A 27764-nucleotide genomic window follows, 5' to 3' on the forward strand; every position below is an offset into this window, starting at 1 on the left:
GATTGTTTATAATGCCAATTGAAGTCAATTGAATGGAAAACTTTTCTCAATACATCATTATGACACTTGGGTATTTGATCTGATTGGATTTTTGGCCTATAATGATATAAGACAAAAAAGGAATCAGAAATTGAAGAATATTATTTTACCAATATCAATCTACAATTAGTATTAGTAACAGTTTTATATAAATATTTCTGAAATAAAGAAACTAATATAAATTAACAGAATATATATTAATAATTAACGTAGTCCTGCTTTCGAACTCAATCAGAATTGTTAATATTCCTAATCTTATCGTTTTGCAATATGTGAATCCTTATTCAGTTACAAATAAATATGATCATTTTGCAGTTTACAATCCATTCGATATAATTATAACTATATTATGCCAAAGCATCATATATGAGTGTAACTATCTAATCAAAGCATCAGATATGATTAAGAACACATATATAACTATATAATCATATATATTGCTTTGTAACTTTTGATTTATTTCTGATGCTTTGGAAAGTTCGCACGATGAATTGCCCTTATATAGGAACTATAAGAACGGCTTAATCTAAATAGTGTTGTGTCATTGTGGTTCACATTATAGCTGCATAGGTATGTTCCTCCATTATATAAGTCGTATGGCGTATGTCGTGTGTGCATGTGTGTAAGTAGCTTACTTTTGCGTACTGTCCAAATTGTAACGATAATATTTAAAGCGCGCGCTTCTTAAGTGAAATCGGCACGCGATTCAATTGTCTTACATTGACCGAAGGCGCGAAGTGTGCCGCAATTACACTCACATATATATATATATATACATATATATATGCATATATAAACATATGTATGTATTTCTGTATACGTATGTATAACTTGACCGCTTGGAAAGCAAAGCTTGCACATCTCAGTGGCTATCATTTTACTCGTAGTACAATCTACAACAACCAGAACCACAACAACAACGCCTGCCTCCCACACAGTTGGCCAGATAATCGCGACAATCCGAGAACATATACGAACCTATATATCCGACAGCAGAAATCATGAGATAAGTGCCTTACACAGACTCGGCGACTGACAAACATATTTATTTACATGCACTTAGGGAAAATTATCAACTAGAAATCAATAGCTGATGCTTGAGATATTGCTTATAGCCATTGAATCCATTGAAAATGGGTTAAAAGTGCATAAGGAAGTATGTAAGAAATATATATTCATAATCAACATAAACAGTCGAGTCGATTTCCTAATATCGATAAGAATCGATTCTCGATATCATTAAAAGTCACAATTTTAAAAATATATCTTTATAAACGAGTATTTGTATACCCGAATTTATAATATTTACCAAACTACACGCACAGACATACATGCATATCTACGAGTTATGACAGGAAAGGAGTTCGGTTCTGGGTATCTCTTAGTTTCTACTTTCTTTCGAAAATTATCTAACATATCTTAAATTATTCCTGATTAAGCTACTTAATAAAAAGCAGAAATACTATTTATTTTCCAATTTTAATAAATATTTAGTGCTTTATCAAATTATTTGTGAATAAAACCAAAATTGTTCTTCTGGTCTAAGACAGTGCGCATATATTTTTTGTGAGTGTATCTACAGACAGTGGCATATGCATGTAGATGTGCATACCCTACTCGTATTTAACTTTGTATTTACATATGGACATATGTTCTAATGTCGTAGTAGTAGCAGTTGCTGCCGAGACTGGTTGGCGGTTTATTTATTCGATATTTGGAAGTAAGCTGAGCTAGTGCACCGAGTCAAAGTGGATCCAGCTAGCCAGCTGTGCACACACATCATTAATTATATTGTTGTTGTTGTTGTTGCAAACACACACACACACACACACACACACACACACACACACACACACACACACACAAAGATATATCGCGAACTTATCCTAATCGCATTAAATAATTTGATAAACTTCTAGTGCTCGTCCATCTATCTAACTAATGCATTATACACACGGAGTGTAGCATACTTAAGACGTGTATGAATTTGAATTTTGAGTTTAATATCGGTATCGGTATCGTGTTGCAGATTTCATAAAGCGAACTATGAAATTCCCACGTCGATGTAAAGTGAGATGATTTGAGCTTTGGTTTCATTTTCTGTTTCGTCGTCAACATCATGCTGGGCAAATACAACATAAAAGTATTCATATCGCTTGGATTGCCTTTCTTATTGATGTGGTGAGTTCATTTTACATTTTGTCCATTATCTACTATTCCCCTAAATCATTTTTTTTATAAATAAGTTGGCCATAATTTTGGGAAAAAAAAATGAACCGATTTTCAATTCCAACAATTGTTTTTAAAAATGATTTTTATCCATTGTTTTTCTTCAAAATATGTAATTTGTGTTTCATAGATTGTAAATGTTCTTCATAGTATAGAAAATTACTTGAGAAAATGTTTCTGACTGCGGCCGGTGTAATTCCAGCTGATAAAAGGTGGCCAAAATCCTTTTTGCAGGATGAGGGTGGGTCAGCTTTGATCGGCCATGCCTCGACAATTGATTAATTAAAACCAATATGCTCTTCTACCTTCGACATCAGAGTATAATGACAATAAAATTCGACATATAAAGTATATTATTTTGGCAAATGTTTCCCATGCTGTATTACAATCAATGAAAACACGACTCATTCATTTATACATACGTCATAGATTGACAATTGCATATGCAGCATTTTGTTGCCACTTTATCCAATAAGAACCCTAACACGGTATTTCCGAGAATTGGCAAGTCATTTGACAAAGCCAACCAAGGTCAATCGAATCACAGCAAATGTGGTTGCAGCACGAATATTAGTCAACTTTAAGCTATAGCTATGGCCATAGCTACTATTGTCAGGTGAAACACAGAAAATATTTATATATACACAGCCAGACTGCCCCAGACACGAAGTCAGTTAATTTCCCGTTCAGACTTAAATTGACAAAGTTTACAATAGTTGCATGTTGCCCCTGAGAGCCAACAAACAAAACTGGGCCTCAACTCCATGCCCAAAAAAAGAGGCAGTGCATATGCACAGACATGCATGTACTGTGTATATATGTGTGCACATATAGATATAGATATATGCATCTATAGATTGCTCGAGTATTTGCTTTATATCCGTTTTTGTATTTTTTTGGCCACTTTCAGGATTAGTGAGGCCACGGACGCCCACATGAACTACAACTATACAGCGAAGCCGCGAGTGGTTCTTCCGCCTAATTATGTCAAGGGTAAGTTTTATTTCTCTTCTCTCTTCTTCTCTCTGCACCCGGCTCCTACTTTAAAATTCAGTTTTTGCTGGGTTTTGTATGATATTGCGAATTTAACAAATGGTGACTCAGTCATATAAAATTATAGCCTCTTCCACGGTTTGTTTTTTTTTTATTGCACGGATTTTTATTTACCCTATTATGGGGTATCATAACTACGTCAAATGATGAGTAGACATTCTAGTTAATAGGAATGGCTCCACTTACAGAAATTTCAGACGGAAAATCTGTTTTTCCACATCTTGTTGAAACTTGCTAAGGGGGTTTTTTTTGTAGCTGGAGTTGACATAAGAATATTGATTTAGATATGATTTTTATATTGAATTTTTATACATCTGTAAATTAATAATTAAATTTCAGTTTTAGTAGTTTAGTTTTAAGCTTAGTAATTTATCAAGACTCAGGGTATTTAATCTTCAGTGTCTGTGGTCTCTTAAAGACTGGCTTTTTTCAATTGCTGAAACATTGCGTGTGGCGTTTATCGTGACACAGCCAATTTCAGGGACTTTCGCCTGCAGAGCCCCATTTTTTGTCTTCCAACCTAACGGTATACTTCTTAACTTCTATAATTACCACTTATGTACATACATACATATGTATGTCAATGCACATAACGTATATATTGTGTGTATACAGGTTCTTGACGTCAGCAAAGGGAAAAAGTGCATTAGTCGAGAATGACAGACTTGATAATGCCCTATAGAAAGCCCGAACACAACATTATTTAGAACCATCGAGATTATTTCCTTATGCCCAGGAATTTTATTATTAAAATGTATTTGTATCTTAAGATGTTCCTTTGTTCGAGTAAGGTAGCTATAACACAATTATCTTCGATTAGTTTTCTCCGTTGCTTCTCTTACGGATTGCCAACTATAGTTTAATTTCATTCTTTCTTCCGATTTAATTTCATTGCTTTCTCCTCACATTTTAATTTTCTTCTTTCACTTTTAACACACTGCAAAACATAAATATTTTTTTAATAATAATAATAAACATCTATGTGTAACACATCTTTGTTTATTTTCCTTTTAAGTCGATTTTTTAATATTAATATAAAGTTTGTTTTCGCAACAGCACCAAATAAATAGGCAAGCATTTTTTTCGTTTTTGCCTTCCGCGTTTTCAAATCAATTCAAGTTTAACGGTTGACTACTATTTAAATTAAAATAATTTTCAGATGTTCAAGATCTTCGTATAGAACCACTTTCATTCATCTACCACTACTGTTAAGCATTATAAGCTAGACTCGTGATTTGGATGAAAATACATTTATTCATGAACACAAGATTATTTATTAAGTTTTAACCTGCACCCATAACACCTCAATATCGATTTTCACTGTTGTGAAATCGACGGCTAACGATGTCCATGAACTTGAGTTCCCGAAATTGTTTGACTGGAACACATTTACCTCTATATGTACTATAAAAATAGTATACTCTACGAACACGTCAGGGAAATAGCTCACGATATATTTTACATATTATAAAAATGAGTTTGCATGGGAAAACAGTTAGCACCTCTTTAATGCGAGGGGTACAATAAAAATAAAAATGGAATAACTTAGCAAGAATGTGTATAGTTTTACAATAAAATATTTGATTTACTTAATGGTCGGTGATTTTTGTTTTTCAGAAATGCGACCGCCCTCAAAGAAGGGTTCACCAGTGATAGTAGACTTTAGCATTTTTGTTGTAGATATTAACTCAATTAATGTAGAGGATATGGACTTTAGGTAAGTGATTGAAGTACCCCGCCGCCCCTTCCGATGTCATAATGGGAATAATCATAATGTTAGCCAGTCATTACATATGCATTTTCAGAGTAGACATGTTTATACACCAACGATGGATGGAATCGCGACTGGAGATCTCGGATGATATATTCGAGGAGGGTGACGATTATGTTACCCTACTTCCCGAATTCTTCGACAACCTCTGGCAGCCGGATCCCTATTTTTTAAATTCAAAGATTGCCGGTAAGTATTCTAAGGTCTCTAACAGATATGCATGTTCGCAAAAGAGCGTATTTTTCAATAAGTAGGGTACTTGTGTTTTGTAGGACCTTTCACGAACTCACAAAAAAAAACAAAACAAATCAAAATATATGTATATATATAATTTCTCTGACAATTTGAGATCACTCTGGTAGGTCTCTTTAATGCACTCGAAATAGTATCTGAACTATTATCTACGCCTTTGATTTGGTGTATAATAATATTGTTTTTTTTTTTACTTTTAATTTTCATTGCTTTTAACATTTCCAAATACAAAAACTAAAAATACTAACAACAACGCAAACTTCTACTAGGATTTGGAAGTCCATATGTTTCCTCGGTTTCCCTACTACGCAATAAGGATGAAAGAGAATCGAAAAACTTTCATCTAAACAAAACTTTAAGTATACATAATACCAAATCTAGAAAATGTGTTTTTGTGTTGACAATTTTGTGGTGTCAAATCAAATCTCAAAATATAAAAAATTCACAAAAATCTCATGCTATAAATAAGCTGTCTTCGGCAAGCCGAACACTAAAATACCCTTGCAGACTTCAATATGTTATATGTCAACATTCATGAGCATCATCAATGTTAAATCTCACACCAACATAATTCAGATAACTCGAATTAAACAAGTTTGTTATATAATATTTCATTAACTTATCATTTCCATTGTGGTATTTTATGTCCTGTGAAAAACCCATCCAGGCAGATCCTATATTATTATAGATACTGTTCTTAATCCGTGTCTATGTGTTATATAATTTTAAAAAAATGTACTTATCTTGTTTTGTGAATCTTTCAATGCAGCCAACTAAAAAAAAATTAAATTTGTATTGTCCATATATATTATTTTCAACACAGTCAACACTGGCTATACTCTAATTAGCTGGCCTTGCGTGCAGATGATAAATCACCCACATAAAATTGGTATTCGGAAATGGGTTGTGATTCCACACACACACACACACACACACACACACATTTAACAAAAGAGAACGATTGTTGGCTGGCTATTATATCGCACGCTGACCAAATCCCATTTCAATGCCAGGGTCAACTTGAACCTGGCAAAACACCCACATCATGGTAAAGCTAAATTGCAGTTACCATTGGTGAACATTTGCAGTTGCTTTGGGTGCGATAAGATCTGGAAAAGGTCAGCTAGACCAAAAATCGATATGTACATTCAAAAAATTCCTAAAATTTAAAAGAAACTTCACCTAAATTTAGTTGTTTTTTTAGGCTTTTCTTATTTGTTGTGGTTTAGTCTAAATTTAGGATAATAATACTAATAGTATCACGATATTGTCATATTATTGGTTATTTGTTTGGTTTTGTAATCAACCCTTTGCTCCTTGTTGCTATTCAGTTTATTAAGTGGTATTTTTTTATTGATTTGTTTGTTGTGATTATTTATTCACTAGTTTTGTTAGCTTCCTCAGCTGTGCTTTTGCTCTATACATCATATCTATATATATTTCCTTCACTATTAATACAATTTTATATAGTTTTGAATTTGTCGTTAAGTTGGCTGCATCTGAATAATTAGAATAATGAACTCAATCGCTAAATACTAATCGAATACTCAGGATGCATTTGGATAACACTCATAGTACCTTCTATTACAGCAATTCTTCAGATCGAATAAAGCACTCGACATCTCGAAGTGAACACAATTTTCGTATTCTTAATAATAAAAAATCAACAAAAAAAACTACTACAACAATTTGAAATGCAGCTCATTTCCGGCACATGATGCATTCTGAAAAACACTCGAAATACGCATCCGAGTTCATTTTGCTTGTAGTCGTACTGTACTTCCAAGAAGCACACGCAAATATTATATATATGTATACCCGTACACTCGCATAACCCCTCCATTTCAGTAGCCGCAAATATCCGACAAAAAAAAACTGAGTGCCAATTCTATAGTTCTAATCGAAACTACTTTATTCCGCATCTCTGCAACGTCTTTTCGATGTCTCTCTTGTCATTATAGAAATAGCTACCCTGACGCACAAGTTCACATCTGTAACGCTCTATAAGAATAAAACCGTACGCTATGCGGCCCGCATGCATGCAATAATTGCCTGCCAGATGGAGTTCCAACTATATCCCATGGACATACAAGTCTGTCCTATTTACATTGAGAGTTGTGAGTCACTTAATGAAATACTAAAATTCTTCATCATTAAGATATATTTTCCATTTTCCATTTCAAGTTTCGTCCAATAATCAGAAGGTAAAGCTGCGCTGGTCCGATTCTGGTGTAACGCTCAATCCGGAACTGAAACTGCTGCAGTATAATCTCGGACAGCCACTGGAGCTGGAGGAGAGTGATGGCTATATGCCCGAGAAAGTGGGCAATTTCTCACGTTTAACCGTCTACTTTCGTTTCGAGCGACAAATCGGACATCATCTAATACAGACCTTTGCACCCTCCTCCCTGGTCGTAATGCTGTCCTGGTTCAGTTTCTGGCTTGGCCTAGATGCGATACCAGGACGCGTTACACTACTAGTCACCTGCATGCTAACGCTTGTGACTATGTTCACGGGGCTACGGGCGGATATACCACCCGTTGCGTATGTAAAGGCAATTATCTAATCTCCACCTATAAATTCAATATGGTAACTAACAGTATATTTATATATATATATATATATATCGGTTATTTAGGCTCTCGACCTATGGATGGCCGGTTGCATGGTGTCTGTATTCGCTGCCTTGGCCGAATTTGTTGTCGTCAAAGTATTGGACGTGCAGTACCAGTACCAAGTGAATCGCATACCAAAGGTACTGCCCATGGTAAGCACCCAGTTCGGTTATAAATAATATACCCACACACACATTTTCTATATCATTCGATGTGCAGCGCATTAGCAATATGGAAAAGGGTCAATGTGCAACGGTCGCCAGCTGGGAAAGTGGTGCGGTACGGTCTCGGAAGGCCACACAAACGCCAACCACGCCCGGGCAGGTAAGTTGTGCATTTTAAACGGGCCTCAATTTGTCCCTAAACACCTAATTTATTGAATCGAAGCTGATTGACGAGCTGGCGTAGCATTTACCATATGTGTATGCATTCTCAAAAAATCCCTGTCAAAATGTAAGAATGCGCTAGAGAGAATTATAAATAAGTAGTAAAACTGCTGATTTATTTAGGATGATAAATTATATTATTTAGAGGTGCTTACACATTTTGATGTAAATCTAAATCATTCATGACTTGCATTCGTAAAACAATTGATTTATTTAGTACGATATATTGTATTATTTAGAGGTGCTCAAAAAATCGCTAAGGTGACAGGTTAGTTGAAATAGGTTCAAGAAGTTCTCATAACTTGTACAAAATATTCCTTAAAATAAGTCAGTATTTTAAATTAATATCAATCGTACTTAACTTATCCATATTCCGACCCCAAAAATACGTTGATGAAATAAGAATTTTTATCGTACTCAAGTCGCATGTAGAACACAACCAATGTTATTTAGTGTACATATATATTTCATTAAGTTCAGTGCAGCTTGTAAATTGCTGTTACCCTTCTTTACTTTATGCTACAGACCTCGCTGCAGGGCAACGGAGGACCCCCAAAGCCTGCCCGTCGCCAAAGCCTGCTGTCCGTTGCATGGACGGACACGGATACGGGCGTTGAGAAGATCATGTGGCGTGAGATTGATAAAGTTTCACGGGCCGTGTTTCCGATCTTGTTCTTTGTGTTTGTACTGTTGTATTGGCCCATATTGCTGATGAAGTCGTCCTAGGATTTGGGGAGCTCCAGGATACACATTTCTGGACTCCGTTAAAAATCTCAGAAGCAAAAAAAATAAATAAAATGGAATTCAAACTCACAACGAAACTGAAATTCAATTCACAACACACCACACGGTTTTACACTAAAATATGGAGCATATTCAACTATCTAATTAATCTATTGCTTTAAGCATATCACTAAAACACATAATACGGCATCTTCTACAGTTACCTTAATTAATGAACAAAAGTCACAAAGTTTAGCTACAAAATTGAGACTTGCTCATCTAAATACTTACCATTCTATTTATGTTTAATTTTTATACTCATACAACTTGTATTTGTTCTGTTCTTATGATCTTGAGTACCTCACAACATCAAAAGATACAGATGGATAAAAACGTTTAAAAATTAACTGCACGACTCAATGAAAGAATTGATTAAAAAAATCTGATTTTTATATAATTCATGTTTATATACATTGTGCACAAAGCTGAATTAAATAATTATATTTATTTGTTAGTTAATGAAAGCACTATTTGCTAAGAACCCTATCCCAAAAGATATTGTTATTGCCTTTGCTATTTTATTTACAATTACAATTAACAACAACAAGCTCTTTTTTTATAGGCTTAAGCAAAACCGCCATACAAATTAATTGGTGCTTTAAAATGATAATACAATTTACAAAAAAACATAAGGAAAAGAAAAAAACCCTCAAAGGATCAAAAGATACATATATATATAAATACATATTTGAAATGTAAATAAGTAGAAAAAAGTGCTATTTAGGAATTTTTACACACACCAAATAATGAGACAAATAATCTATTTAGCGATTTAATAAACGATGCGAACTTTAGAGCTGTGGCTTTATATATATTTATATTTTATACATTTACCAAGTAGTTCAAATATCGCACACTTAACAAAAATGCTAGAAATACGTATATTTTATAAGTAAAATAAAAAAAAAAATGATGAGATGATTATATTTTGTATAACAAGACATGCTGTAAATATTAAATAATACATAATTAAGTATATTACATCTAGAAAATTGATTTACTGTAGACAACCAACAAATACATATATGTGTACATAAATTTCCATCGGTTAAGTTCTATATATTTCACAGGTATTTTTTTTTTACAAGGAATCGAACCCAATTACTAATTGCTCTACAAAACTTTATCCACAAAGCTTTTTCAAACTACCTAAAATCAAAACAGTACACAATAACGCATGTAAAAAACTGAAGTAAATAAAAACCAATTGATTTTAACCCAAAAAACAATCGACTAATGCAACAGTTTAATTAATAATTATATTTAATGGGTGTAATCGTAGTGTCTAGGATCATAACAAAACTATTTTATGTAATATTATGCAGCATCGTCGTCCTCCTCATTATCCTCGTCCGTTTCTTCTTCGCTCTGTTCGCTAAAGTCAGCTTCTAAGGCTTCATCCTCTTGGCGACTAATCAACAACATTTCACTATCACTATCCTCATTTTGTGCATTATCTTCGGATTTTTTCATGTCCTTCAACTTGTCTGATCTCTCCAGAAGCACGCGTAATGTATATTTGTTGTAGTCACATCTGAAAATGTACATAATAAGTATTCTATTGTATGCCATTTTGAATTCAAGCTTACATTTTGTTTAGCATTTCATATTTGTGCGATAGACTTTCGTGTAGGGCTAGCAAAGCCGTATGCTGAAAAACCCCATCACGATTGCCATGAGTGGTAAGAAGGCAACAGCACCATTGCAAATAGAACTCAATGTGGGGCGAGGACTGCAGCAGGCGGGCCAGTTGTTGCAACAAGCGCTGGGCAAAATCGGGCGACAGATCCGCGCAAAGTAGCTCAACTGTAAATGGGAAAAAAGGTCGAACAAAACATTGAATTGAGTATACATATGCAGACACGTGCGGTAAACGCAATGGCAATTAATTTACATATGTGTGCATGTGTGACACAAAAGGGTTTATTAACAATGCAAAAAAAAAACACAATTGGAAGCTATCTTAAGCAGGCTGAAATTTGCATACCCTTGCAGAATAAATTCAGTACATGGAGGCATTTAAACTCAAGTTATTATTTGAATAAACAGGCTCCTGTGGGAGCTATAGCATATAGTAGTGAGATGTTCTTTGCACGCATAAAAATGCGTTACACACTTTGAAGCAGAATCATAATACCCAATGCAAGGGTATCACAACTTGATTCGCGTGCAAAAACGCTTTGTTGGCCACGTTAATGCAGAAAGAACCTTGAAACATTTGCTTTTTAGTTAACAGCAACAAAAAAAAGCATACAAATTTACACATTCGATCCATATGGAGTTGGGTAATAAGCGCCTTGAATGCAAGGGTGAAAAATTCAACATTCATCTATTTTTGGACATGCGAGCAATGGAAGAAATTGCTATTGATTTAAGAAAAAAAGCAAACAAAAAAATGAATAAAATTGGTTCTAAGGCTGACTCCGAATGCAAGGTCGCGTAAGCCACCTTTTTGCCTACCAATATTCAGGTTATTTACAACTTAAGTACTTACTATCTCTGTATGGCACGCGCTCCAAGACTAAGGTAACCAAATTGGGCTCATTTAGTTTCAAGGACATGATGAGTGCCTTTGTGAAATCCCTGGTTTTGAGTGCCTCGTGTGCCGCCTTCGGTGTCACTTCCAGCGTCAAATCGAACGGATCGAAAACTACACCTATATATACATCAAATACATTATTTAAATAAATTTGCCTATATAATAATAATTGCAGCTAATTAGCCATACCCTTATCCAGAGCATATATGCATAGACCCTCGGTTCCTGCGGCAGCAAACGCTTGACCCGTCGGTGAGAAGCGTACGGCGAATATTCTCACCTCCGGCTGAAAACGGCGCGAGGACATATCACCCCTGCGTACGCCAGGCAAACGGATTGCCACATTGCCGCCTTCGAATTCCTCGCGCTGCTCCACCAAAGCCATGTTGCCAAACTCGCTCAGATGTTTGCGACTAATGAACTCCTGCAGAGAGAAAGTATTCATAAGAATTTCTTCTGTTTTTTTTCTGCGTCATTAATTCCACTCACATTTAGGCCATCCAAGCTGTGATTCTGGGTTATTTGGAATTTCTTGAGCAGGATAGCCTCACGCACATGATATATACAAATATTGGCGGATTTGCCAGCAGCTAAAATACATTCCCCGTCCGCAGAATATTCGATTGTCGAGAAGTAACTAAAAACAGATGATCGTTTTAAGTTTAAATGACAAAGCTTAGCTGCTACACTTACTTTGATTGTGCATTTTTTTTGGCCGTAACAACATCCGTTTCCAGGCGTCCGCCACCCAAATCATCGCGCCCCTCAATTGTGACCACTTGTGTGGCAGATTTGACATCAAAGATGATTATGTTGCCCACAAGCGTGGCAACAGCGACCTGAAGGAAGCACATTGTGATTAAGGGACATTAAAGTATATTAAAGCATTCACCTCTTCACCACTGGGACTGAATGCCACACAGGTCACATCGGAGAGCGCATCAATTGTTTCGTGCTCACTGTTGCTCTCCAAGCAATTCCAAATCTTGACCGTTTTATCCCACGAGCCGGAAATGAGTGTCGATGAGGTGCCAACTGGGGAAAAGGCCACCGAAGTTACGGGACCCTCATGACCACTAATCACCTCCAGCAATTTGCCCGTCTTAATGGACCACAAGTAGATCTCAAAAACATCCTGGCCACCAGCGACAACCAGCTCGCCGGAATAGTCCAAAGCGACGCATGCAAATTGTGCTGGAGTTGGCGATGTAAATGTTCGAAAATTGCGGTACCTAAAAAAGAGATTTTCATTAAATACAAGATGATTAAAGTTATTTAAGGAGTGCAGAGCATACCTGATGATATCAAAGGCACGTACAGTGCCATCCAGCGAACTGCTAACTAGGAACTTTTTATTCCGACTGAACTGCACTCCGGTCACGCCACTCGTGTGCTCACTGAACGTGACAAAACAGAAGCTACTTTGAGTGTTCCACAGTTTCACTTTGGAATCCTCTCCACCGGTGACGATATACTGGCCATCCGGCGAGTATGCAATGCAGGACATTTCACTACTATGTCCCTGTTGCTTCATTATGTACTGCTCGCTCTGCCACTCCCATACCAGTAGTTGTCCGATCTCCTTCGAGGCCAACGCTACCCAATCCCCAGTGCAATTAAAGACTGCCGCCGAGATGGGATAATCGGAGATACTCAACGAATGAATCATATTCACATCGGGCAGCTCGTACAGATAGAAGGCGCCAGTGCTGAAGGCCACCACCAAGATTTTAGTGCTACGATTATAATTGGCTGCCGTCAGCAAAGCATCTCGTTTCTCCTTGCGCGGCTCGTTGGCTAAGTAGTGCCTGCCCAGCTTCTTGTAGAAGAATGGATGTGATTTCTTAATGCCTTCATCTTTCAGTTCGTTTTGATCCTCGCCGACAGTTTCTAATTCCTTTTTTACAGTCTGTTTCTCAACATTATTGTCGACATCATCTTCGGATTCGCTCTCCGATTCTTTTTTGAGAGCCTTGCGTTTATGGACTGGCGGTCCAGTTTGATCGTCATCCATTAAATCAGAGGGCTCCATGCTGCACTCCCAGAGGCACAATTGTCCATTCTTACTCACAGTGTTGAGGTCCAAGCTATTCGCTTCAAAGAAGCACGAGACTATTGCATCCGTGTGCCCGCTTAAATTATATGTGCGGAAATTTCTTGTGCGTCGCATGCCGCACACTTTGGTGGAGCTATCGCGACAGCCGATGGCAAGAAACTTCGAATCTGTGGACCAATCCATCCACGTGATCTCATCGTAACCACCTAGGAAACTGCGCTTCAACACAAATGGATTATATTCTCCAGTTATTTCTCCCGGAGCAGAAAATACGAGCACCAGATTCTCCCTGGCCACCGCAAAATAGCTGCCATCCGGACTGAATTTAATGCACTGCACGCCCGTTTGAAACTTATGACGATGTATCACTGTGCAGGAGACCATGCTGATGAGATGTGCATCGCCCTGCTCATTGACAGCAATCATTAAACTGCCATCCGGAGACAAATCGATGTTGGTGTAGTTGTAGCGAGACTCCAAAGACAATGTACGCGATTTGTTGCTGCCAAACGTAACAAGATATTATGAATCGGATTATATATTGCTAAGCAGAATTTCCAATCTTACTTCTTTAGATCGTATACAGTTATTCTGTTACCCACTGGGCTGATTACTGAATTGCCATCCGGCGTGAAGATCAAGTTTCCATTGCGATAAATTGTGCCCAACAAATTCGAAAACTGTAATCAGAAATAATTATAGTTATCTGTTTACTGCCAATAATATTTAACTCACTTTGTAAGAAAACTTCATGGCGCTGTTTTATTTAATAAACCAATAATATTAAAATGTAGCGCTCCAGCGATGAGTATAAACAAAAGGCACTGCACGTGTTGTGTTAAGTGTGGCGCTAAAAAATGTCAAACATATGATAAAAATACCAAAAATTACCTGTAGCAACATTTTTCGGTATTTTTAATTACAGCTGACAGCGCTGCCAACTTGTCGACTCAGACAACAATTTCACACAAAGAAGAACAAGAAAAGACAACTTCGCAGCAGCAAGAAAATAAATAAATAAAAATAAATATTTGGGCATCCATAATGGAAAAGAGCAAATCGACTACGGACAAGTTGGCCGAGCGTAAGGCGCGCCTACTCGAACTGCACAAACAGCGCCAGGAGGCGCGCACCCAGAACCACCAGGAAGTCGTCGCCGAAGACGCACGCAAAAAGCTGCCCAGCAATTGGGAGGCACGAAAACGACAAGCAGAATGGCTGCTGGCCGATGATAAGGCACGCGAGGAGGCCCAATCTGCTGGCAAGGATTATGAGCGCCTAAAGTTGCTGGAGGTCTCAGCCATCGATGCGGAACGTATCGAGAAGAAGAAGAAGCGCAAGGATAATCCCGATTTGGGCTTCTCCACGTACGAGGCGCAAACAGCGAGACAATACAATCGACTAGTGAAGACCATGCCCGCTCGCGATATGGTCAAGTATGAGAAACAAAAGGCTGAGTTGGGAGACGCTTTCTATGGCGGCCCCAATACGACGCTGCACTCAAGGACGAAGGACACACCGGGCGCCATTAATGCCATGGTTAAGGATCTGGATCAGCAAATCGAGCGTAGGAAGAAATATTCCAGGCGTCGCATCTATAATGATGATGCCGATGTTGATTTTATCAACGAACGCAACTCGAAATTCAACAAGAAATTGGATCGCTTCTACGGCGAGCATACGGCGGAGATCAAACAAAATCTGGAGCGTGGCACAGCAATCTAAATTTAATTAGATTTTTATCCAAATAACCCATAGTTTTTAAGTGCATTGTGTACCTCACATTTATATGTACATTGTTTCTATAAGGCCATCAATTTCAATTTAATATGAAAATGCAAATAAACAAAAAATATTGCATGAAATTCTTATGATGGGTATTTTATTGTGAAGTGAGTTTTAACGAGTATTTTAAAGTTACTGTGGCTTAGAAAATACCATCACGTTGGTATTTTAAATACCACAAGAAACTAAAAGCTGACAAGATTTGTTTACATATGTGATTGTTCAGTTTGTTTGGTAAATAATGCTATTTGATCACAACAATGCAACAATTCAGCGCACGTGAAAAGTATTTGATAACAAACACATTAAACAGTTTGCCAGTAATATTGCAAGGACGCGCTGTGCTCATTGATCTGCACAATGAGACATCCGTAGCGGGAATAATTGACTCCGCCGATGGCCACATGACATGCGAACTGACTAATGCAGTCTTCATAGATAGGAATGGAGAACAACATGCCTTTGATCATTTCATGATACGCAATCGAATGATTCGTCTGCTGCACGTGCCCAAGGATCTGGATATCAAGCATGAGATTGAGCAACTGCAGCGGAGGCCGCCCAAGAAAAACAAAGCAAATGCTAAGCGATCTTTCAAACAGAAGCGCGCCGAAGAACGCCATAAGGAGACTTTGGAAAGCATTAAAGCGCATAGAGATGCGGAGAAATCGTAGATGAATTCCCAATTGGGGAATGAAAATAAGGAAATAAAACGAAATAAACAATTATTTAGTTATGTTGATTACAAATTATTATTTCCTTCACATAATTATATTTGCTGTGCAATTATTTCTTGGACTCCTTTTCCTCCTTGTACTTGTAATGCAGTTCCATGCAATCTGTATCAGAAATTTTGATCCAACCATTCGGGGTCATGTGATAGACACGAACAATGCCACCGGAATAAGCATCGCGGAATGTGGCATGATAAATAGCACGACGGCCCAATTCCTGTGCCTCCGTGTCCTTTAAATCCCAATGGTAGCCAGAGTCGAGCACACCGAAGGCGAAAATAGAACCGCTGCCTACGGAGAAGACATTTCCGGGTGTACGAGATCCCTCCGAGTCCACATAGTAGAGACCCGGGCCTCGCTTATCGTAACCCGCAAGCATCATGCCCATGCTCAGGCCCATGCCCTTGTATTCGTGGGCAATGTTAGCCATAATCTTGCTGGCTGCCGCCACCGAGATGCGTTCCTTGTTGCGCAGCTCATGCAGGCGGCATTCCTTGGCAAGGACGCGATCCCAATAAACGCAGTCAGCAGCGCCGCCAGCCAATGTGCCCAGCAGGAACTGATTGATTTCCACAATCTTCTTCATGGTCTGCGAACCAATATACTGGCCACCAGTGGCACGCGAATCCACTGCCAAAATGACGCCACCTTGGTATTTGAAACCGAGAGTTGTTGTGCCATGGTCAAAGTTGATTTTAACACCGGTCTTGGCAGCATTTGCCTGAATCTTGTTCAGATTATCCAGGGGCTGCAATGCATCATTAAAATATATGTTACTATTTTCTATTAATAAAAATATTCATATTCGATTCACTTACATTCTCAAATGGAGGCGCTGCCAATGTGTAGGGATTTGCAATGTTGCAGCTGAAGGCGTTCAGCTCGTTCTCGACTTCACTTGAGGTCCACGCAGCTGGCTTCATGTAGGAAGCATTGGAAATTTTACAAATTTCTGCCAATGCCATTTTATTAACACTTTTTGTTTGATTAAGTTGCCGACGCAAAAATTGCAAGTAGTTTGTGATGAGATGACAAAAATTGAAACAAGTACTAGCGATGTGAGAGAATGGAAGACAAGCATCGATAGATCGATTTCTATCAACTCGATGTATATCGAGGGGAACATATACTGCTGTGGGCACCCCATTAACATTTGCTGCAATGCTATCTTTAATTTTTATTTATTTATTATTTCGATTTGCACCACGATGTTAAATATATATAATGCACAAATAATGTTTATCAAGTCCTCTAAGTTAAAATTGTTGTTGTTACTGCACACCAACTTGTTCATAGAAAAGTTTCTGTAAATGGCGCAAAATTTAAAAGAAACAAACGGCGAATGACGATCATGTCTGATTTGACCAGCACAGCTGTTGTCGGAAATGATGTCGATAGCCAAGCACAACCAATGACTTTTTCGATAAGTGGAAAGGGGCGACAACCATAAACTAAACCTGTTGCCAATTTTGCAATTCGCCTCAATTTTCTCTTCTATTTTCCTTTAGGCCTGGCTTAAAGCCAAATTAACTCTGGGCGTACACAAAAATGTAAGCAAATGTAACAAACAAGTCGACTTATAAACCAAATATGAACCACTAAAATAACAAAACGGTCAAAAGGTATAAGCTTAACGTATAACGGATTGAAATTAAAAAGCGATTTAAGTTGTAAGTCGTGAAAATTTGTGTTAATTCGCTGCAAAGCAGTCTGAGCTCCATTAGCGAAAAACTTTCTGAGTTTTCTTGAATGGTGGCAATAATCTTAAGAGAATTTTTAAATTGAGTATAAAAATGTGTATAAATATGTGAAAAGATTGGAATAGAAACTTACGAATATGCCTGATGTAAATACATATGTGCGTGGTATTTATAACGCTACTTGTTGTATGTGTGTGCGTGTGTGTGAGTGTGCGTGTGTGTATGTGTGTACTTGCAGAGTACAAAGTATTTTAATGAGTAATAAATATTGTAACCGTTAAATTAATAATAAAATTGATTACCTCTTTTTGAAGTCGAATTGAATTTTTGTAATTAATCTTTAGACAATGCAGCATGGATCACACCCTGAAGCAGGAAGCCTTGCCGAATGCCATTTCCGGGGTAGGTTGAAATGTACCGCAAAGCTTAAGTCAATATGCTAATTGGAATTGTATGTTTTCAGCATGACTGCAGAAATTGGACGGCTTTGCATGAGGCTGTTGCCGCCGGAGATGATAAGAGAGTGCAAGTTCTGCTCTCCAGCAATGCCACAGATCGCTTGGCCAGGGAGTCCAGTCAGGGGAATACCCCATTGCATGAGGCCGCCAGTCGTGGATTGAGTCGCTGTGTCAAATTGCTCTGTGCCCCGCCCACATCCGCGAAAGCGCAGCCGAGTCATGGCAAGGAGAAGAGCCGACTGAAGTCGCGGGTGGCGAACACAATTGAAGCCTTGCACAACAGCACGCTGAGCATCATTAATAATGAGGGACTCTCAGCTCTGCATTTGGCTGCCCAAAATGGTCATAATCAAAGCTCACGGGAATTGCTGATGGCCGGCGCCGATCCGGATGTTCAAAATAAGGTATAGATTTTTAATCCCTAATGGTATTTGTAATAATCTTACAATTTATATTAAGTACGGGGATACGGCGCTGCATACGGCTTGCCGTTACGGGCATGCGGGCGTTACCCGTATTCTGCTCTCCGCCCTGTGTGATCCCAACAAAACCAACCTGAATGGAGATACCGCATTGCACATCACCTGCGCCATGGGTAGGCGCAAATTAACCAGGATTCTGCTCGAGGCAGATGCGCGTTTGAGTGTGAAGAATGCCCAGGGAGACACCCCACAGAGTATTGCAGTCCGCAAGAATTATCGGGAAATAAATGAAATACTCAGCACTCCAAAGCGCATACGTAATCGGAGAGAAAAGCCAAAGGATAATGAGAAGACGGATAAAGCACTGGACAAGGATAAGGATAAGGATAGGGATAGTGTGGATAAGGCTATCAATTGGTCACCCTATGGTTGTCATTACTTTCCCGATCCACGCAGCTTTCCATCGCCTAAGCTAGAGACCTTACCAAAAGAGCCGCTGAAGCAGGGCGAGCAATATTTCCTTGATCTCGCTGGACACATCCATAAGGGTCCTGTGAGTGTGGGCAACACCTGCTACTGTGGACCCTTCTTCCGGCACATAGAGAACAAATTGAATTGCAATCGTAAGAGCTTGAAGAAATACGTGCACAAGACCAAGGAACGATTGGGACACAAGGTCCAGGCGCTGGCTATAAAGACCAATGATCAAATCGAGCAACTCACTCGCACCATGATCGAGGATCGGATGCGGTGTGAGAGCAAGCGGCAGTATCTCAACGAATATCTACGACGCGGTGAACCCCTGCGCTCCACATTCGACAATCAGACCAAGTGTACCAGGATAGAGAGAACATTGTCGCGATGCCGCAGCTTGGATCTACTGGAGAGCAATTTCGAGAGCAAACAAATGCCCAACTCGAAGAGTGTTGATATTCTCGAAGAGAATCAAACCGTCGTGGACGTTGTTTATCATGGCCACTCAAAAGATGCGACAGCTGAGAGCGATTCAAATGGGGACACGCATTCCAATTCCAGTGCTGGTGGAGTTGAGGATGCCATGGCCACGCCCCATTCAGCAGCTCAAGAAGATTCAAAGCAATCGAAACTGGATGAACTCAAACTTGATTTTCTGAAAGTATCCGAGCGACTGGGAGATCTGTTGGAGAAGACTACTCTAATTATGGAGCGAGATAACGAGCAGGAGAACAAACTACAGCTTTGCTCTTTATCGCCGGAGCAAAGTAATCCGTCCATGCACAGCCCAGAGAATCAAGAAAACAAAGAGAGTCCCAATTATGATGGCTATGCGAATGGTCAACGACGCTATCCCAACTCGAGTGAAACATCAAATCCCTCACAAAACTCCAATAGTTGGGAATTTGGAACAACTCCGCCGGATGCCCAAAAGTATTATCATCATTGCATTGGCCGGGGTGAAAATATGCTGAATACAGTGATTAAAGCACTGCGCAAGGATGCCGCCTTTGCGGATCACAATCAGGACGACGTGGCGCTCAACCAAAATGCAGACAGATTGTGTGGCGATAAGTTGATGTATAAGGAACAGATCCATGAGGCTCCATCGCCATCTTGCAGCACAGATGCGCAACAGTTGTATCCAAACTGTCACAAATCCATGTCCAATCTAATGAAACGCCAGCCACTCTGTCTGGAGGATAACTTTGCAGCACATCCCGCACTTTTTTACACAAATCCCATGGGTATGCCTCAAATCTCTCCGGTTGGACTGCAGATGAGACAAAGCTCCAACGAGGCTGCGGGCAAGGTGGAAATTAAAAACGGCGAAATTAAATACCTGAAGAAACCCAGTACGGGTCAAGTCAAGGATATGGTGGCACAATTGCAGGGTAAAATTGATTGCAATCAAAATTCTGATAATGAACTGGCTCTGAGCTCCGAAGTGCACAACTTGAATTATGGCTTGCGGGGCATTGAAGACACACCTCGACTGCCCTTACAAAATCCTTCCGCTCTCTACTCAAGCCACATGCGAACGAATCCCCAACAGCTGAGGCACATACCAAAAGATGCATACTTCCACGATCTGCCAAATCGATCAAGAGAACCGCCAAGAGTTCAAAACATTTACTCAGCAGATTTGGCTAGTGCTAGATATATGCGAGGTTATGGTCGACAACCGGAATCCCAGTCTCCCAGTGCACCACCAACGCTCCATCTGCAGCCAAATCATCATCATCACCATCATCATCCACAGGAGCTACTGCCTGCAGAGTATATAAGCCGCAATTCAAATTTGGTCAATGGCAACCAGCCTCAACATCTGCACGGGAATGTGTTACCAAATGTCAGCTCTATAAGAGCGCATCCGATAATCTTTCGAAATCCGCTGCCACATGATGAAGCCGATCTAGATGTGGATGAGATCGCCGCTGTTGGCTTATACAATAATGTTTCCAGCCTAGTTTAAGGATACTCAAAGTAAATGTAAAGAAAATATATATATATAAATGTGCTGATTTTGTAGCCAACATTTTTGTAAATAGTTGTCACAATGTATTTATCATTATTTTAATGTATATGTAATCCTGTTCATGATGGACTCTATACCAGATATATGTATGTCAAATTTCTGGACGTTGTGGCCGGCAAGTAACAACAATTGGCAAACAGTAAAAATTGTTAGAATTCGCAGCATTTTGTTTTTGGCACTATTTTTTTCTGTAAATATATGTATATATGCATGTATGTACTTATATTTGTAGTTTTCTGTGTTTTTGTCTTCACTCTATAAATAACTACGTATATAGTGTTATTATTGAATTAAAATATATTTTCTTTAAAAAATTTTTTAAATATAATAGTTTTTTAATGTATGTGTAAATATCAGAATGTCAAGTACATATTTATTTGATAACAGATCATGTTTTGGTGTTTTGATAGACATGCGGCATACGACATTGTAAAAATCAATTGTTTTTTGTTTTTTTCTTTAAATGTTTACAAATTATCTGATGATGACAACGTTTGATATCATTAAATTTAATATATTTATATGTTTAATATGCTTGCTTGCTTGCTTGTTAATACGTTTTTGTTTAGCAAATTGCCTACAAATGATTTCTCGATGTTTGATACATACTATTTAATTGAAAATTCTATAAATGATGCTGCCCTTCTGCCTTTCATTTCTAATCAAATTACACAATATCGGCCACTTAATAATTATCTTAATATCTGCATAGTCAAATTACATGTTACAATAGCCAATAATTTATTCGCTTTTAAATGTAGCCTAATATATAAACCTATTAACATTATTTTGTTTTCTTTTGCAATCTATTGGGAATTTTTCTTCTTTTCTTGGCTTTAATGAAAAATGAGTGTCGATTACCCGGCATTCTCCTCTCGAATTGAACTTAACAAATATTGTTATTTTTGTTGTTATTGTTGGTCTTGATGACAGCAGGGATGAGTTACGCTCGATTGGGAAATCTGCATGTAACGAATATTTTAGATCAGGTAATGTCTCAAAGGGGACTGTTGTCCGAGTCTTCGCGCTCTTGGATTGTAGTTATACTTTGCTGCAAGGCATTCGGTGTGAGCCACTCCCTAAAAATGTACAAATAAATATAGATATACTTTTCACTGATAGAAGACAAACTCACTTTGGTAAACATCTTTGTAAAAAGGGTACACAGGAGCTGAAATGTGCTAGACGATTCACCCAGCTGGGTATTTCTTGGCCGCAAAGTATCTGATATTAATTAAAACTCAATTAATACAATATAAACTGATGAGAATTTTGGAGACGTACCTGTGTCAAATTGCCCGAAAAGTGGTTACAATTATTGTTCATAAGATGATAACGATCGCCGCGAAATTGATTGCCCAACTCCTCGACAAGGCGACGCACTTCCTCATATGTAAAATCCGTGCAGCCAATTTGTATGCTCTGCCGGAATTGAAACTGTTCGCCCAGTTCGTCGTGATCACGTGGACTGATTTCAAAGACGCCCGTAAATGGGAAAGGATGTCCACCATATGCGAACTCAGTGCCGAATGCTTCTACGCCGGAATGGAATACGCCCAGACCAATTGAAGTGGTATATTCATTAATCCAATACTGCAAATGGGAAATCAATTAACTTCAACTGAATTGTAATTGAATGAATTTCAGTCCTTACCATATCATAAACATTGAGGATAACTGGTTCTCTTGTCCCCATATTGGATGGCAAGAGCTCCTCGTTGCCATCTTTTGGGACACTTAGGCAGCTCGGAAATGACAGGTTGCAGGGCAGCCCGTTGGAGAACATTGATTAAATGCGTTGTTGGTTTTTTCTTTCTTTCTATACTGCAAGCAACATTTGATACTTTTAATACACAAATATACTCACAAAGATTCTTATTCTTTGTTTATTGCTATATTTGGATTTTGAGGAGTTTCACAGTTGCAAACACGCACACACATGTGTGCGTAAAAGAAAGTATGTGTGTTCAAAAAAAGTACACTTGTGTATGCACATATGTTCAATTACATACATATGTGTACACATTATATACTCTCATCATCTTCATACATACACACAAATATGCGTGTTGCAAATGTGTCATAGCAAACAACTTACACAAGTAATGCAGGACCCTAATATCCCATGCTCCGGTGGAAGTTAACAATTGACAATTGCCAAATGTAAAGTTTTACGCATTTATTATTTTATTTACTTCCGCATCCGTTTTTTGTTTTTTAGTTTATACACAAGATTTTTTTGTTTATGGATTGATTGTAGAGTTGTGCTGGCCCAGTTCAGAGTATCGTTCATTGAAATCGGCTTATCGAACTACTCAAATCGGTTCTTCGATACCTCACTTAACCTAACAATGTATCGAACTTATTTTGACGCGATTATCGTACAAATAATTCAAAAGTTCGTTATGCAAAAGTTCTTGTAATACGTGTTTTTTGAATTTCTTGTTATAGATATATATATTGTTATAGAATTTTCACATGAATTTCGAATCATTATCTGATTAGAAACTTAAATTCAGGATTAGTGTGTGATGTGATCAAAAAAGTTTTGCTCTTAAAAATCGGTTTAGACAGTGTTATGGCAACGGAAAACTTTGACTCCAAAAGTAAGTTTTGTTTTTTAAAATATAGTATTTGTGCATAAACTCCGACCAAGCATAGTGCTTCTAAATTTATATGCAGTATTCACCTGGAAGTTAAGCCGGAATCAAAAAAGCTCTTGGAAATCGACTTTGTTTCAACAAAGTTATGCCAATTTGTTATGTCAGACTTTGATGTTTATGTTGGAAAACCAACTTCTCCTTACAACAACAAAACATAGCTTGGCACTTTTTTGTGAAGGCTAAGAACAGCTGTTTATCGCAATATTTATCAAAACTGTAAGTTTTTCAATAACTGCGCATGTCAGAGAACTTAATTTACAAACAACACGTGCTATAAAGCTTTCCCGCGTCAGAAAAGAATGAGTCGATGTATGTATATAAAACAAGAAATTTCGCCGGCTCTCTCAGTCGTTACGGCGTCATCGTCAAGTTCTCATTGACAATTGAAAGAGGGTCGAGCCACAAATATCCTCCAAAAGCCCACCCGTGCTCTCAGTCTTTGCTGAGCAATGCGGAAGAACGGTTAAGGTTGAGTCATAAAAAAAAGAAGAAAAAAAAAACGCAAATCTCAGAGTACTTAGTACTTCAACCAAAACGCCAGCATAAATGAGTGTAGAGATTATAAAAGTGATTTATTGTTTCTAAACCAATTTAATAAATGTGAAAATAATCAAGTTTTATTTTTAAAACGAAATTCATACCAACGTACATTTGCCAAAGTTCAAACTACCGAATGTAATTTAATTTTTCTTAAGTGCGTCTTTAAAGAAGCTATATTTGTTCAACGAAGGACGTTTTAAGTGCGATAGCTTCACAAAACAAAGATACATATACATATTGGTATTTTTATTGGGTGCTCTGAAAAAGTTGCAAAAATGTGTAAGTGAACATGGAAAGTTCGCCGTCCAGTTCCATAGAAAAGCAAATCGATCACTTTTTGGAGCATTTTAAACGTAGTGCTTCCAAGGCCATCGATACGGATTGGAGCAGCACCTCCACAGATATCAACAATGGGTCCTCGAGTAGTCCCCAACGGCAGCCGCCCTTGCAGCGCTTACTGAAAAAGACTAAAAGTCGCTCAAGTTGTCTAGACATATCCGAGATGTCTGGTGAGTTAAACCAAAATAGACTATTAATATGTGAAATTCATTTAGCTAGTGCTTAATAATAATAATAGTCAAGATTTATGCGAAGTTCCTTTATTTACTGCTCTGGCAAGCATCAAGGTTACTGTTTGTCTTTAGTCCACCCCACCCAACCCATGCATTTGCCGTGTATTGATTTTCCACGTAAGGCAACATCAATGGCATTTAACTTCTCCTTCAGTGTCACGACTAAACTGTCTCTCCATTGTTATATTTATAAGCATGGGCATATTTAATGATATGTCCCTGTGCTACTGTAGACTTTGCATAGATGGGGTGAATAATATTAACTTAATGCATTTTTGAATGCCCTTGCAGCAGGTGTATAAATTATGTACTTTTTTCTTAAACGTACTTTACTATACATTCGATAAATATTATTATTTGTTATTTGATGAAGAACTTTATTGATTTTAAACATATTTTTAGAAAATATAAATCGGTTGTAGATTTAATAGCCAATTTATTGATTCCTGAAAATATTGACAATTATTTAAAATCTTTTATGTTTCTTAAAAATCTAGCCAAGCTCAAGAGCGTTTGCAAATATGCACATATTTATGTAGGTATTTACATATTCATTCGGAAGTAATTGAATACGTTATGAGTACAAAATGTGAAATGCATATTGCACTTTTCATTTAGCTGCACTTTAATGGCCGCTTTTATGAAATACGTTCGCACACATACACATACACATGTGGGGATGTGTAAATACATAAACGTTGCAAGCTTTACCCCCATTTCAATTGGTTCAACGCTGCAAGGGGGTTTCAATTCTATTTAGGGTACACGACGCTTAGTGCTAATCACCGGTGTTCACAATCCTCATTTGTTGTTGCCTGTTGCTTTGCGCTTAGCCCACGCTGGTAATTATGCATACCTTTAAAATTATATGTATATTTACGGCCTTCCCTTCTAGTTTTTTTTCCCCCTGTTTGATGATTTATAATATGTTTTATTTGAATTTAAGTTTTGAAATATTCAAATTCGTTCTTTTAATAATATCGATTCTGAATATAACAGTCAACAAATTCTATTTTTATCAGTATCGATACTTCTTATGGAATCAGTGGATCGCTGCTAAGATCTTAATTCGATTGGCTGGTATTCGCACTATTAGCTTTTTCAAGTATTAATAATTTTGTTGATTTTCCAATTTTAGTTACTCCTAATTTGTACATAAATTCATATTTGAAATGATCTTTCGGTATGTTGTTTTAAGTTCACGAATCAATGAGTGAACCGCTGCTAATAACAGACCCAGGAAATGTTAAGTTGCTCTCACTGCCATGTTATTTATAATAGTCTCGCTCTTCTTCTTGTGTGTAAAGTATACCCGGTGCACAGTTGAATTATATATAATATATAACAAATATTGATGTTCAGTTATGTATGTGCATAATTTAATTTTAATTGATGTTGACGCGCATGTGTTGGTAATTGATTGAATCGTGATGTTCGTTTGCTGTTATGTTAGTTAAAATTGCAACTAATTCTACATAGCATATGTCAATACATATACAATACATGTACATGTAAACATCTGTACAGATGCGTGTATATATGTATGTATATATTTTCGGTACTTATCAGCTGTGATTGATTCAAGTTGCCATTGAAATGATGCGAGTTATTAAAGCGACCACGGTTGTGATTATTCTCTTGTGCAATTATTCAAAGTACTAAATTTACGTTTACTTGCCTTTGTTTAGCAAAATTTGACATTTTTGACATACGTAAAAAACTGATCAAAGTGAACTACGTCCTTACAACGACAGGGATGCACAATATTTGTGCGTGTGTGAGTGAGTAAATAATTATGTGTGTGTATATATATATGTATGCAATACATATACGGGCGTTGTAAATTTGTAACCTAATTATAAGAAATACGTTTGTATTCATGTATTCATGCATGAATCAGATGCAACATATTGCTCACCTGCACAGTGATCATAAGCCACATACAAATACTCCAAAGAAGCATTTCAAATCCTACCGGGCTGTTGAAAACTGAGCTAATTGCTTTTGAGCGTTTTTCAGTCCCTTTTTAAGTGCGGTGTGTTCAATTACGTGTGAAAATTTTAACATACTTTACATATATATATGTGTGTATGTGTATTGTGATTATTTTGACAAATTTGAGCTCTTTGGATTTATTTGCAATTTCGGAGTATATAGAAATATATATACAAGTTTGATCTAATTTATTTACGGCTATACCTTTTAAGGTAAATATATAAATCACATTTACAGTCACAAGTACTTTTTCTATCAGCAGATGACACATTCAGTGCCCAGTTACTGATTCCCGTGACTTACAAAAACAATAACTTATTTTGTATACAAAAATAATTATTACTCAAGAAAATTAAAAGGCGTGCGTGACTGTGATCAACTGAATAATATACTTTATTTAGGGTTAAAGTGCCTTACAGCACATTTAATACACATATTGACATACATACGTATTTGAAAAAGATTATAAGCGCTCTAAATGGGAGTTACGTAATTTATTTTGTACTTAAGCATACATACATTAATTCCTCGTACATATACAAATATTCTCTCTAACACACACTCACATTAGAATGTATTTGAAAATGATTTATTTTTTTTGCGCAGCCTTTGTATAAATTTATTGTAGCAGAAATTTATATATTTGAATCCACGTTAAA

At 37.5% G+C, this 27764-nt stretch overlaps 8 protein-coding genes across 16 annotated transcripts in view; 5 read left to right on the forward strand and 3 right to left on the reverse strand.

The window, feature by feature from the left end:
• The first annotated feature begins 1887 nt into the window (after nucleotides 1-1887).
• LOC6559649 (glycine receptor subunit alpha-2) lies at nucleotides 1888-9754 on the forward strand. 3 transcript variants are annotated; one of them, XM_032734997.2, is made up of 10 exons: nucleotides 1888-2220; nucleotides 3179-3261; nucleotides 4939-5038; nucleotides 5127-5281; nucleotides 5614-5703; nucleotides 7306-7461; nucleotides 7529-7899; nucleotides 7984-8112; nucleotides 8180-8284; nucleotides 8872-9753. In XM_032734997.2, the coding sequence occupies exons 1-10, from the start codon at nucleotides 2159-2161 to the stop codon at nucleotides 9070-9072; spliced, it is 1452 nt and encodes a 483-aa protein (XP_032590888.1). In that variant the 5' UTR covers nucleotides 1888-2158; the 3' UTR covers nucleotides 9073-9753. The 3 variants fall into 3 exon arrangements, with proteins under 3 accessions (XP_032590888.1, XP_032590890.1, XP_032590889.1); XM_032734999.2 differs by lacking the exon at nucleotides 5614-5703 and having other exon boundaries at nucleotides 7984-8100; nucleotides 8872-9754; XM_032734998.2 differs by lacking the exon at nucleotides 5614-5703 and having other exon boundaries at nucleotides 8872-9752.
• A 620-nt stretch (nucleotides 9755-10374) lies between these two features.
• LOC6559958 (periodic tryptophan protein 2 homolog) lies at nucleotides 10375-14526 on the reverse strand. Its single transcript, XM_001986520.3, has 10 exons — nucleotides 14460-14526; nucleotides 14292-14404; nucleotides 12964-14226; nucleotides 12561-12900; nucleotides 12362-12507; nucleotides 12158-12305; nucleotides 11858-12092; nucleotides 11624-11785; nucleotides 10719-10935; nucleotides 10375-10663 (listed from the first exon to the last, which is right to left on the reverse strand). Exons 1-10 carry the CDS (start codon nucleotides 14475-14477, stop codon nucleotides 10447-10449), a joined length of 2859 nt encoding a protein of 952 aa, XP_001986556.1. The 5' UTR covers nucleotides 14478-14526; the 3' UTR covers nucleotides 10375-10446.
• A 155-nt stretch (nucleotides 14527-14681) lies between these two features.
• Nucleotides 14682-15583, forward strand: LOC6559338 (pre-mRNA-splicing factor Syf2). Its single transcript, XM_001986521.2, has one exon. The coding sequence runs from the start codon at nucleotides 14769-14771 to the stop codon at nucleotides 15447-15449; it is 681 nt and encodes a 226-aa protein (XP_001986557.1). The 5' UTR covers nucleotides 14682-14768; the 3' UTR covers nucleotides 15450-15583.
• Nucleotides 15584-15740: 157 nt separating this feature from the next.
• LOC6559865 lies at nucleotides 15741-16237 on the forward strand. Its single transcript, XM_001986522.2, has one exon. The coding sequence runs from the start codon at nucleotides 15770-15772 to the stop codon at nucleotides 16181-16183; it is 414 nt and encodes a 137-aa protein (XP_001986558.1). The 5' UTR covers nucleotides 15741-15769; the 3' UTR covers nucleotides 16184-16237.
• A 5-nt stretch (nucleotides 16238-16242) lies between these two features.
• LOC6559866 (proteasome subunit beta type-5) lies at nucleotides 16243-17278 on the reverse strand. The gene is made up of 2 exons (XM_001986523.2): nucleotides 17062-17278; nucleotides 16243-16991 (listed from the first exon to the last, which is right to left on the reverse strand). The coding sequence occupies exons 1-2, from the start codon at nucleotides 17206-17208 to the stop codon at nucleotides 16296-16298; spliced, it is 843 nt and encodes a 280-aa protein (XP_001986559.1). The 5' UTR covers nucleotides 17209-17278; the 3' UTR covers nucleotides 16243-16295.
• Nucleotides 17279-17753: 475 nt separating this feature from the next.
• LOC6560055 lies at nucleotides 17754-21317 on the forward strand. Of its 2 annotated transcripts, none has more exons than XM_001986524.3 (4): nucleotides 17754-17793; nucleotides 18288-18345; nucleotides 18407-18805; nucleotides 18861-21317. In XM_001986524.3, exons 2-4 carry the CDS (start codon nucleotides 18298-18300, stop codon nucleotides 21270-21272), a joined length of 2859 nt encoding a protein of 952 aa, XP_001986560.1. In that variant the 5' UTR covers nucleotides 17754-17793; nucleotides 18288-18297; the 3' UTR covers nucleotides 21273-21317. The 2 variants fall into 2 exon arrangements, with proteins under 2 accessions (XP_001986560.1, XP_043071178.1); XM_043215243.1 differs by lacking the exon at nucleotides 17754-17793 and adding an exon at nucleotides 18190-18201.
• A 735-nt stretch (nucleotides 21318-22052) lies between these two features.
• Nucleotides 22053-23808, reverse strand: LOC6560056 (deubiquitinase DESI2). 2 transcript variants are annotated; one of them, XM_032735009.1, is made up of 5 exons: nucleotides 23434-23808; nucleotides 22990-23159; nucleotides 22620-22928; nucleotides 22471-22559; nucleotides 22053-22414 (listed from the first exon to the last, which is right to left on the reverse strand). In XM_032735009.1, the coding sequence occupies exons 2-5, from the start codon at nucleotides 23119-23121 to the stop codon at nucleotides 22333-22335; spliced, it is 612 nt and encodes a 203-aa protein (XP_032590900.1). In that variant the 5' UTR covers nucleotides 23122-23159; nucleotides 23434-23808; the 3' UTR covers nucleotides 22053-22332. The 2 variants fall into 2 exon arrangements, with proteins under 2 accessions (XP_032590900.1, XP_001986561.1); XM_001986525.3 differs by having other exon boundaries at nucleotides 22990-23154; nucleotides 23434-23700.
• Nucleotides 23809-24365: 557 nt separating this feature from the next.
• Nucleotides 24366-27764, forward strand: part of LOC6559165 (guanine nucleotide exchange factor DBS) — a 39457-nt gene continuing 36058 nt past the window's right edge. Inside the window, exon 1 of one of the 5 annotated variants that reach the window (XM_032735001.1) lies at nucleotides 24366-25047. In XM_032735001.1, the coding sequence (XP_032590892.1) occupies nucleotides 24828-25047 (220 nt within the window). In that variant the 5' untranslated portion in view covers nucleotides 24366-24827. Of the gene's footprint in view, nucleotides 25048-26815; nucleotides 26892-27764 lie in introns of those variants that run through there. The other 4 variants (XM_032735003.1, XM_032735000.2, XM_032735002.2 and 1 more) reach the window with 4 other exon arrangements.

The sequence above is a fragment of the Drosophila grimshawi genome, unplaced genomic scaffold, assembly GCF_018153295.1.
Source record: "Drosophila grimshawi isolate 15287-2541.00 unplaced genomic scaffold, ASM1815329v1 contig_1367, whole genome shotgun sequence".
Lineage (NCBI taxonomy): Eukaryota > Metazoa > Arthropoda > Insecta > Diptera > Drosophilidae > Drosophila > Drosophila grimshawi.

Excerpts from the sequence above, each read along its gene's own strand:
- LOC6559649 (XM_032734997.2), top strand. The coding sequence starts at position 2,159 with ATGCTGGGCAAATACAACATAAAAGTATTCATATCGCTTGGATTGCCT. Across the intron at positions 3,262-4,938 it reads TCCGCCTAATTATGTCAAGG|AAATGCGACCGCCCTCAAAG; the intron begins GTAAGTTTTATT and ends TTTGTTTTTCAG. Across the intron at positions 7,900-7,983 it reads CACCCGTTGCGTATGTAAAG|GCTCTCGACCTATGGATGGC; the intron begins GCAATTATCTAA and ends TCGGTTATTTAG.
- LOC6559958 (XM_001986520.3), bottom strand. Across the intron at positions 12,093-12,157 it reads ACAGCTTGGATGGCCTAAAT|GAGTTCATTAGTCGCAAACA; the intron begins GTGAGTGGAATT and ends TTCTCTCTGCAG. Across the intron at positions 10,664-10,718 it reads TATGAAATGCTAAACAAAAT|ATGTGACTACAACAAATATA; the intron begins GTAAGCTTGAAT and ends GTACATTTTCAG.
- LOC6559338 (XM_001986521.2), top strand. The coding sequence starts at position 14,769 with ATGGAAAAGAGCAAATCGACTACGGACAAGTTGGCCGAGCGTAAGGCG.
- LOC6559865 (XM_001986522.2), top strand. The coding sequence starts at position 15,770 with ATGCAACAATTCAGCGCACGTGAAAAGTATTTGATAACAAACACATTA.
- LOC6559866 (XM_001986523.2), bottom strand. The coding sequence starts at position 17,208 with ATGGCATTGGCAGAAATTTGTAAAATTTCCAATGCTTCCTACATGAAG. Across the intron at positions 16,992-17,061 it reads CAGCGCCTCCATTTGAGAAT|CCCCTGGATAATCTGAACAA; the intron begins GTAAGTGAATCG and ends GATGCATTGCAG.
- LOC6560055 (XM_001986524.3), top strand. The coding sequence starts at position 18,298 with ATGGATCACACCCTGAAGCAGGAAGCCTTGCCGAATGCCATTTCCGGG. Across the intron at positions 18,346-18,406 it reads TGCCGAATGCCATTTCCGGG|CATGACTGCAGAAATTGGAC; the intron begins GTAGGTTGAAAT and ends GTATGTTTTCAG. Across the intron at positions 18,806-18,860 it reads ATCCGGATGTTCAAAATAAG|TACGGGGATACGGCGCTGCA; the intron begins GTATAGATTTTT and ends ATTTATATTAAG.
- LOC6560056 (XM_032735009.1), bottom strand. The coding sequence starts at position 23,121 with ATGTTCTCCAACGGGCTGCCCTGCAACCTGTCATTTCCGAGCTGCCTA. Across the intron at positions 22,560-22,619 it reads TTTCGGGCAATTTGACACAG|ATACTTTGCGGCCAAGAAAT; the intron begins GTACGTCTCCAA and ends AATTAATATCAG. Across the intron at positions 22,415-22,470 it reads TTACAAAGATGTTTACCAAA|GGAGTGGCTCACACCGAATG; the intron begins GTGAGTTTGTCT and ends GTACATTTTTAG.